Source organism: Scomber scombrus, chromosome 21 (genome assembly GCF_963691925.1).
Source record: "Scomber scombrus chromosome 21, fScoSco1.1, whole genome shotgun sequence".
Taxonomy (NCBI): Eukaryota; Metazoa; Chordata; class Actinopteri; order Scombriformes; family Scombridae; genus Scomber; species Scomber scombrus.
The window spans coordinates 7,971,404-7,982,471 of NC_084990.1; the positions used below are offsets into that span (position 1 = coordinate 7,971,404).

General features: G+C 40.9%; 1 protein-coding gene across 4 annotated transcripts in view; it reads left to right on the plus strand.

Annotated features, from left to right (window-relative positions):
• The first annotated feature begins 3,947 nt into the window (after positions 1–3,947).
• Positions 3,948–11,068, plus strand: part of mrtfab (myocardin related transcription factor Ab) — a 40,801-nt gene continuing 33,680 nt past the window's right edge. For all 4 annotated transcript variants that reach the window (XM_062442720.1, XM_062442721.1, XM_062442722.1 and 1 more), the window contains exons 1-3: positions 3,948–4,070; positions 4,668–4,730; positions 8,087–8,278. In XM_062442720.1, coding sequence (XP_062298704.1) covers positions 8,149–8,278 — 130 coding nt within the window. In that variant the 5' untranslated portion in view covers positions 3,948–4,070; positions 4,668–4,730; positions 8,087–8,148. The remainder of the gene's footprint in view (positions 4,071–4,667; positions 4,731–8,086; positions 8,279–11,068) is intronic.

The window sequence follows — 11,068 nt, forward strand, 5'->3', positions numbered from 1 at the left end:
AGCAAGCCAACTAACTATTATTGGCCAAGCTCATACTGTATGTTTGCTAATATTCTACACATTCTATGATGCTATGTCAGGTGTTTTGAGATTGATTTACCTTCATTGATCAGGACACATATTTATCAAAATAAGATTAAATCAGCACCAGCGAACACTAGCATTCAGCTCCTCAATCTCCCAGGTGGTCATTAACTTTGAGGCTGTTTATGCAGCTGTTTTATGTTGCCTTTATCTGCATCTTCACATATCTGAAGACACCTTTGTCTGGATCCTGGAAAGAGACAGGAGAGAGAAATGACAGAGTCAGATGGTGGCTGGCAAACAAGAGTGCGTGAGAATGTCAGTGCAAATTAAAACATGTATTTGCATGAGAGTTATCCTGGGTCACTCTTATCACACTCTCAGGCAGTTTGAAGTCTTGAAGCGACACATCATCCCTATCATAAAACCAAGTTCCCAAATAGATTCATTTCTCAGCCACAGTTATCATTCCCTAAAAGAGAAACAGACAGAGAGAGCAGATGAACAGGTTGTTGTGCACTATGTAAATAATGGTGACAGGTATGCTGGACATGTCCAGGTAAACATCAGTAACTATATAAATTACATAGAGAGAGAACTCCCTCTGTGCACTTGCAATGTATCCATTTGGGGACTAGCTTTTAGTTATGTGGATAAGTGTCACGTAACTGATGGAGACCAGGTGGGACGGGATGATAAATAAATGTCCCTGAGTAGAGAAAATTACTTAGTTTAGTTTCCATAATGTATAAAACACAGTTGTCTCTCCATGTGATTTCAATACAATATGAATTGTAGCCTTATATGAATGTGACTGTGTGATTTATACCTGGATCACTCATTGCTATGTTTTAGGTGAATACCACTGTTATACATTAGATTTGTCAACACATAATGTTCCAGTGTTTGCTTTGGGAGAATATGTCTTTGAAGACAAGTGATGCAAAACTCTGACACCTGCATGCACACAAATCAGAGACACACAGACAAAGAGAGAAACTCTCTAAACAAGACCTACACATGTATTAATCATACTGGCACAGATGAAGATGGTGAAGACTACTTATCTTGCAGCGCTAAAGCAAAGATTTGTATTATATCTGCTTGCGGAATAAACAGCTGTATGAGTAACTGGACTTCTCTAAATATAAAACCACACCAAGTTTGACTCATGGATGAGAATTGGGTGATTGTTGCATAGCCACAATATTGTTGTAAGCCACTCACTAAAAGCCAGAAGGAGCAGGAAGAGGAAACGGCTGATTATTTTCTCAGAAAAGCTGCACATTTTTCTGACAGTAGAAAGAAGCGAACGTGATGTGTGACAAAAATCATTGTTCAAATTTGAAAAATGCTTGTTTGAACTGAAAGGTTAAAAAATAAAGAGAAACCATGCTTGTGTGACTGAACAGTATGTTCCTATGTGAAAGAGAAACAATGAACATCTGTTTGGGTCTAGAAGTTGGTGAGAAAGAGATAAAGGATTATTCGCCCCACTATTGGTGGCTCACTCCTCTGCAGGATCTTATATGTATATTATTGAGTGTGAGTGTGCTGTGCTCTGAGCATTAAAGAAAGTGTGATAAAACTGTATTGACAAATTATTTCTTTCCTTGAAGTCAATGCTAGAGGTGAAATGCCACGACAGATGTTTAGAGGTTGATAATAAAGGAGAGATGTATCTGGAACTGCTCTTTGTCAACTACCAAGCTATTTATATCACATGATTCTTTAATGGCATCTCCTTTGTGTGAAACCTAATTATTGGCTACATTTCAGAGGACGATACATACTTACATCTCCATCACATTCAATGTATAGCTGTATTTAGTCTCCTCACAGGTGAAACCTTCACAAAACATATGATCTGCTCATAAAATATGATGCGCTGTCAATTGTCCTACTTTGCACTGGATGCTACATCACACTTGTGCCCAAACAGGTTGTGATGTCACAAATCATCATTGTAGGCCCACCTCTTAAACTCAGATTGACGTTGAGCAGAGAAACTTTCAGCAGATGAATATAAAACAGCTTTTAATGTTAAACTCTGTACATACATCATTCTGCACAGTGAAGCTCAAACAATTTTAAAACAAATTTTGAAGGGGACTTTAATCATTGATGCATTACAAAGGAAATTTGTTGTTACCAAATGATGATGTCGAGTAACAATGTGGTTTCTCTGAAAACACTTTTTTACAGTTACACTTTATGATCCAATATATAAATATATACCAAATGTTTGTACAGATTTGTAACCAACATTCTCAGCAACATATTCCTTGAAATGACTTAATAATTTATAAAGAGGACAAATTGCCAGTGTGAACTCTAGAGCCTGTTTAGACAGTACAGGTCAACTAAACATGCAACATTTTAAAATGTGCAATTGTATACTTGTTTACAGGAAACCATACAATTCAATAGAGACATGCAACATCAGAAAGTTCAATCACTTTTATATTTGATTAGAAAAAACTGTTTTCTGTGCTTTAATGATGGAAAGCATAAAACAGTTCAGAACAGATGGTGCACATAATACACGCAGGTTACGGCACTGTAAAGTCAAGAGAAAGCAATACATTTGTGGTGGTGTTCATCTGTGTGATGTGTTTACAAGTAAGACATTAGCAAGTGTGGCTCTTTATTTGAGAATTGTGTCCTGTTGCAACAGGTATACTATAAACTATTAACTACAATATCCCAGGACCTGAAGTGGGAATCCATTATCAACACATTCATTAAAAAGGCCCAGCAGAGGATGTACTTCCTGCACCAGCTCAGGAAACACAACCTGCCTCAGGAGCTCCTCACCCAGTTTTACACTGCAGTCATTAAGTCTATTCTCTACACATCCATCAATACCTGGTTTGGGTCGTCCACCAAACAGGACATACCAGACTACAACAGGCAGTCAGGTCTGCAGAAAAATCACTGGTGCTGACGTGCCCTCCATCCAGTAGGCCTACCCATACACGTCCAGAGAGAGGAAACGGACAGGGAAAATCGCTGCCTGTTCCAACTTCTCCCATCTGGTAGATGATACAAAACAATGGACACCAAAATCACCAGACACAGGAACAGTTTCTTCCGCCTTGTTCACTCACGTACGAACAGTTAATTCACTGTAGCACGGTGCAATAACCCTGGAACACTATAATACCCACTGTACCTACACATTATATCCAAAATACAAATGTGCAACACATTTGACCCATTACTGTATATTTGAACAAAGTGTATATGCTGTACATAACCATCAACTACATACATATAGAGTCACATGTCACTTTTTTGACTAGTTAATATTAATTCACTCCTTGCTCTCTTCACTTCTTTGCACTATTTGTTTCGTGTTTACAGTCCACAGAAACTGTTTCACCTGTATATAGTCAGTTGTTATTTTTATGCAAGTAAAGCAAAGGGAGCCAATAAACAGGAGTCAAGCTCCTGGTAAGTGTGAACATACTTGACTAACAAAGTTGATTTTTTGTCAGGCAGGGTCGTTTGCGCATGATCTCCTCGGCCCCTGGATTGGGTTGGCAGTTACCTTGACACACATCCCTCACAGTAACTGAGAAACACCCATTTGACTTGTATTACTATGAAATTTGGTGATAAACGGGAGAAAATACCAATTAGGAGCACAGTGGAAGAAAAGATTAAAACAGGGAGACTCCATACGTCACAGGCTGTAAACCTTTCCTCCTGCAGTACACATCATTTACCACTAGATGGCGGCACAGACTGTGCTGGTGGATGTCTCTTCCGCTATTATTAAGTTCTATCCGTTCCTTTTAATTAAAGTTAAATGCCTTTTATACTATAATGAAGGCAGTGTGGTGTGTTACATACACGGACATGAGACAAGAGAGTAAGAATCAACTTGATGGAGAGGTGTTGTGAAGGAAGTGGCTCTGTTGCGTCCCACGCAGAGGAGGTGTTTTCCGGTCAAAGTTTCCTTTGTGATTCGGAAGTGGTGGTGGGATGCCCAAAGCCGTTTATCCTTACAGATAACAACACACAAGCGGCGAGCATGATAAGTAAGCGTGAATACACAAAGCTTAATGAAATAGAGCACCGCATAATTTAGAAAGATAGGAAGTGTTAGCTCGTAGATAGCGGGGATGCCGGGCTAGTTTAGCATGCTAACTATAGCCGGCTAACTTTGTTGTCTGAATGTCTGCAGCGTGCGAAAAGGTTTCTTATGTAGACAGTAGTAGCTGTGAAGTGCGTAATTCTGTAGCTGGGGTAATTACACGTCCACTGTGTCGTTTTTGTGCGGTTTGTGTTAGGATACTGTGTGTTAACTCCTACCTAGACAAGCTAACAATAGCCTAGCATGTCTTGTCTGTTTTGGACAGTGACAGCTGAGGGCTGCTGCTGCCCCATGACATCTGTGCAAAAGGCCTCTTGCAACGTGGATTCGTTTATATCATACTACCAGCGCTCACTATTCCTTTAAAAGCTTTTTAATAGTCGACACACGCCCTGTGTACACTGGTATAACTACTGTTTGCTGCTCAGCATCATAATCCGTAGAGAAGTGGACCAGAACAGAGAAATGGGATTGGCAGGGTGAGAGAGAGAGATAACAATTATTCTTTGCTGAAGCTTTTTTTTATTGTTTTCCTCCACAGAATCGTTCACAGCTCTGTCCTGCTAAACATGGGAAGAGACACCTTCAGGATTCAGTAATACAGGTGAGTAATCTAACATCTGACCTCGTTTATGACAGGCCAGGTAGGAACCACATCCTTTACTTTTGCTGATGTGAGCTGAAAAGGTGCTGTCGTTCTTGGTATTGGTTTTCCTGTGTGTGCGTGCTTGTGTGCAAGAAGGTTGAATGTGTGTAATTGTTACACAGTCTGTATCTGGGAGGCTAGTGTGGGCGTGTAGAGAAGAATGCTTGGAGTACACACTGTCTCTTTTAAATGCCTTGCACCAGAACAACACATGCTGCGTGTCTGAACAGCAGCCGCTCTGTTGGGAAAGGAAGGATGAAGCAACTGATGTTGCACTGAGCATCTCTCTGCAGCCCTTTTTTAAAATTGAATTTGTTGGCTTGGTTTAACGCTTGATATCCAGGTCACTTTGTCCTGAGCTCTGGCTAGACTACTCATCATCATCATCATTGCATTCAGTGCTGAGACATAAAGCCGCACGTACGTTCACACAGCGTGCTGTCGGTGGATATGCATCTCAAAGTGACACGTTGCACATAGACAGAGATCACATGTTACCCCAACCACTTACACATATTATATCAGTGTCAAACCATGCTGGCACACTTATTAAACATGTTGTTTCCTGGATGTTAATAAAGCAGAGTGCCTTGACATTTTTCTTAGAAAGGTCTTTTCATCATGTGGCTGCCTGACCACTGAATTTTATGTCATGTTATTCACTTCCCTCTCAAAAGCTGTTTCCTGACTTGTTTTTCTCAGTCTGACTCGAGAGGCTTGTGACTCCCTGACATGTTTTGGTTGTAACTTGTGATTTCAAAGTTGTACTACTGCATTTGCACAATTCTGTATGTTTTTGCTACTGGGCTAAAGTGTTTAGGTAAAGTAGCAGATATGTATTAGCTGACGCAGTCATGGCAGTACAAAGGAATCAGGTACCACACAAGGATGAAATGATAAAATATATCAAGCAGCAAATCACCACATTACTCACATGTAATGTTAGTGAGATCTTGCGCTGTTATGGCCGTGCTCATGTTTGTCATTGGGAGAGAAAGCCCAGAAACCATCAGGAGAAAGAAGTGATGTTTTTGGACCAAGTTCAGATGAGATCCAGCATGAGAGAGAGAGAGAGAGAGAGCGCTGTCCCTCTAAATCAAACTCAAGTGTCCCTTTGAGAGTTGCCCAAATAAATCCAAAAACTCAAGACTTTTGCTGTGCTTCCATCATTTTGAAAAACTGCTCAAATTATGTGAACTTTGAACCTTCAATTGAGTTTAAATAAACCTAAAAATATGTTTCTTAGAGTTAAGAGTTTTTCAGTTTTGGGGCTTGGACATATATAGTTGTGCTTGATATATAAACAGGGTAGTTATTTTGTATTGATGCCAAAACTGCTTTTTAAATCCAACTTATTCTAACTTATATGTCTGCAGATATTCTCCCTTCCGTTTTCACTTTTAAAGTTTATTCTAACTATCACTGCAAAAGTTCTTAAAGTTTTACATTTAACACAATTAAACCAGCAAATATCCTGACCCCTGAGCGCCAGATCAAGCGAATGCTCAGTGTGTCATGTGCCACTATTCAGACATGTATGTGTGTGTGTGTGCACCGACGTTTGATTGTGAGAGAGAAGAGTGACATCTCAGACAACACTGCCTCATTGTTTTCAGGCCCGCTGCACGGTAATGGCCGAACCCCCGTCAGAACCCCACAGCTAGAAAGCACATATTTGCAGACAGGGCAAGAGGCGAGCCGCACACACACACACGTGCGCACACATATACACACACACACACACACACACACACACACACACACAGCACTGCAGCAGGTCTGCCTTTGTAAACAACCATTAGCCATGTGCCGCCCCAACCTACCGAGCCTGTTTACTCCCAGTGTTTTGCAGTTTTCACACAGCAATTGAATAGTTTTGGTGGAGTTGCCATGGAAACGTATCCCTCACAGGCTAGCATAATGTCGGACAGGTTTGTTTTCAGGGCTTAGCCTCACCTCAGGTTTAACCAGTTTGTGGTACAAACAGCTAAAATGATCCTCGCAATTGCAGTTGCAGTCGCTCATCGCTGTAAACACAAGTCAGTCAGTCATTTTTAGTCTCAAGTAAACAATGATGGGTCATCATTTAATATTAAAGAGAATCAAATTACAGCAGTGATAAGATCTTGTCATATTATTTGGCAATTTACTGCTGTGCTTAATAATCATAATCATTATAATAATACATTTTCACACGCCATATTTGAAAAAACACAAGTGATAGTCAATGAATGATGACTGAAATCCATCTAGCTGCTTTGCTTTCACAGCTTACTGGGACACTTGAATTAAACAGAGCCATTAATGCTACTAGTATAACCTGTGCTTTTCCTATTATAATGAATTTGCTGTGAAAAAGGCCTATTCTGAACAAGCTCTAATTTAAGACTAATTAAAATACACACATAGGACAATGGAACACAGTTATTTATACAGTAATATTGGATTATATCATTATTAATATTGTGATAATAAGGTCTATTTCAATATTTAGCAGAGTCTGTCGTGTCACTTGTAACCAAACCGCATCATCTAAATTGATGGAAAACTAGACTATGTCCCTATAAAATGCAAATTATTTAGCTAAAAATACTTCCTTCTCTGAGAGTTAATGCCATGAGCGTTTAACTGTGTGGAAATTGTACTGAGGAGGCTGTAAAAAAAGAAAAAAGAAAAAAGAGGTGCATAAACAGAGTCCTGTCTTTTTAAAGCGCCGAGCGGCCGCAGCAACAGTTGTAAAAGCTTAAACATGCAAATTCTTCCCTGATGGCTGATTTAACCTCCGAGCCTGCAGCCTCGCGTCATTCCTCTTTCAACAGTTGTGTGTGTGTGAGAGAGAGGGAGACCGAGCGACAGAAAAAGACAAAGAGAGCAAAAGGAAAAAGGAAAAGTGCTCAGTTTCCTGGAACTAGCTTTTTGTCTTGTTGTTGCCTGTAAAAATGCCCTAGGTACCATTTATCTTTATTTTCTTTATTAACCGGCTTTGTTGAACACTCCACTAACGCAGCTGCCAGTCAGGACTATCTGATGTCTTTATTTTCTGAAAACAGCACCTAATTTATTCAGTCATCTATTGCAGACACACAAATAATTGCGATGATTAATTTAAACAATTTTTTTTAACTTGAAGTCACACAATGAAGCAAAAAATTGGCAAATCCTTTGTGTCATATAAAACATATAATGCATGTGGTGGGTTTTATACCAGCAAAAAAAAAAACTGATTGCACCTTTAAATTAAGAGTGGTCATCTTGATATCCAAATTATTCTTTGGATGAGACGTTGAACTTCTAATTTCATGTCTTTACCGCAGGTCTCTCCGTCACCCTGGCAACGCTACACTCTCAGAGAGGGGAGGGGCCGAGTCTTGGCAGTATGGAAGTCGCGGGTATGCCGGGCACGGGCACAGCCCGGAGCCCACAGAGCGAGGCGGTGACCTCGGTGCTCCAGGAGCTGTCCCTTCAAACCGGCCCCAACCAGATGCCTCTACAGGAACGTAAGAACGGTGAGACGGTGAAAAAAATACACACTTATTTGTACCTGTCAGTTGTTTTTTGTACTTCAGTGTCGGTCAAAGGAGCCGCCGAACATGGAGTCATTCGGCAAAAGCACTGTTAACACGTGCATGCTGTTAATGCAGCTGTCTGCTAGCGTCTGTGCAGAGTGATAAATGATCACTGACATGATGACCTCCTAGAGTTGTAGAACCCTCCCTTAAAGTCATATATAAACAACTGTGTATGGTTTTTCTTGGCTGTGGGGAAAGGTTTTTTTTTCTGTCTGAGCTGCTGGGTGAACGTCAAGGAAACAGTGGCCCATCATTTAAAAAAAACAAGAAAAACAAGAAGGCCAAAGTGAATATTTTGGCTCAGTACTACTCATCCTTCACAGAAGTGGCCTATTTCCAACCCGAATTCCTCCCAGCTAAAAAGTGTGCTCGGAGAACATGTTACATAAGTTGAGGCTAAGTAGAAAGTGGAAGAAACATTTATCTGAAAGGCAGAAGCGAAATGTCAGATGAGTCTATACGTCTTGTTCGCCGAGAGGAGCACCTCACGGCAGACGTGCGTTCAAAGGCAAGAGAGGAGAGGCGTTGCGGAGATTAAGGTGCTCAGGTGAAAAGTGTGTGTGTGTGTGTATGTGTGGCAGTGCAGTGAAGTCATTAGAAGGATAGAGCAAAGAAGCTGCTGGATCTAATTGGCTTGCTCCTCCCTGCAGACCTCCTGTTACAGCAGATTAGAGCACAGGGCCTCTGGCAGAGCACAATATGGTCTCCTCCTGATTCAGGCCGTGTGGATTTAAGTCTCCACAGGCCCCTTTTTTGTCTGTGGCCAGAGTTCCAAGTTAAAGCCCTCGACCGTCTCTGCGTGGAAACACGTGCAACAGTTCCCTCTGGTTTGAATCAGAGTGGAAAAGTTGACTTTGCTGCATTTATGTGTTTGCTTTGTTTAGGTTCATGCTGCCAAATGACAAGTGAATCAGATGAAAGGCAGCTTGTTTATTGGAGAGAGTTTCTCTCCGCTATCGAGAAATGAGAACTAAATATGGGCACGCAGCGCTGAAACCATTAGAAATGAATCCTCAACTATTTTCATAAATAAATCATCGAGAAGTGAAGGTCATTTCTCAGACAGACAGGCTAAATATGAACGGATGCTGACTTTTTTTCTTATTTTTTCTCTTTTATTTCAATTTGTGCCTTAATATTATCTGTTTAAAGCACTGTGATGGCAATTTTTCCCTATTATCAGAAGTCTAATACACAAAACAATTAGGCTTTATAATCAGCAGATTAATCAACAATTAAATAGTCATTATTTGCAGCCTGAGGCTTCAGTTCAGTTATTAAAGTTAGGGATTAATTTTATTATGTGGAGTACAGGCTGGAAGAAAACATCTTGTCTTATACCCGTAAAACATGTTTCGATGCTGTTTCATCACATCTAAAATGCAAAGCATCAATACTTGAATTTTCATTTGACTGAATACATCTAATAAAAGATCAGATAGCATCTTCCTCACCTGACCACAAGTTCTGCTAAACTTCTGTAAACATGTGCGGTGAGAATGCACGACACACACATCTGCAACCTAACAAAGATTTAGTGTGTTTTCTGCGACCGAGTCAGACACAATCAGTCAGATAAGCAGCTATGTGAGAGTATTGTTCAGCCCTGGAATAATGTTACTGTTACTTACACAGAAATACACACCTCACCATATCAGAAGAGGCAGCCACTATGGCCATTGTTCCCAACTGGGCGTTGTCCTGCCCGGTTTCGTGGAGATATTTGTCACAGGGAGGAAGGTTAGGCAAAGTTAGACAAGTCAATGATTTACCACTTTTAAGCGAGCCAAATAGCTGTAGAGAATAATGCACAAATCTCTGGTGGGAGAAAAGATGCAGATGCAAAGTGCAGCCAGATTAAACCATAGAGTGCAATGGAAGCAATAACAAGAGAAGAAGAAGAAGACGTCATGTTACATATTTCAAGCAATGTTTACATCATGGAAGACATGTTTAAGAATTGTCCTGTGACAAGTAGTCACAGGACCATGTTTACCTCACAGAGAGACACACACACACACACACACACACACACACACACACACACACACACACACACACACACACACACACATACACACACACACACACACACACACACACACACACACACACACACACACACACACTTTCACAAACGGCCTCAGGCCACCACTCCCAAATTTAAACAACCCCGGCTCTTGTGGGCCTGTTCTTCACACTCCGCTTCTGCTTAGCCAGGAGCAGACATGTTGTTGCAGGAACTCCTGCAGGCTAATCCAGGCACCAAGATGCTTTCAGAGCGCCGGAGACGCACACTGCATTAGTGGCAGTGAAACAGAATGGAATGCCCACATAGTGATGCTTATCAAAGCTTCATATCATCCAGCGGGTTATGCAATGTGTTTATTGCACAAGGTTCCTTCCTCAGTAATGGACGAGCAACAGGAAGATTTATTGCTAAACACCTGTGAATGGGTATGTGTGTGTGTGTGTGTATATATATAGAGAACGATGACATGTTTTGCAGGATGAGGATCAGAGACAGATGTTTAGGTCATGTGTACTCGTGCATGTGCGTGCGTGTGTGTGTGTGAGAGAGATTTAGCTTTAAATCAAGACTGCAAATAAAAAGCACTAGCAGTACGATAATGTGACTGAGATCATTCAGAAAGTTTGAGGTGAAGAAGCTGGTTGGAGTGTGGGCCGCAGAAAAAGAAGAAGAAGGAGGAGGAGGGAGGTGAATAA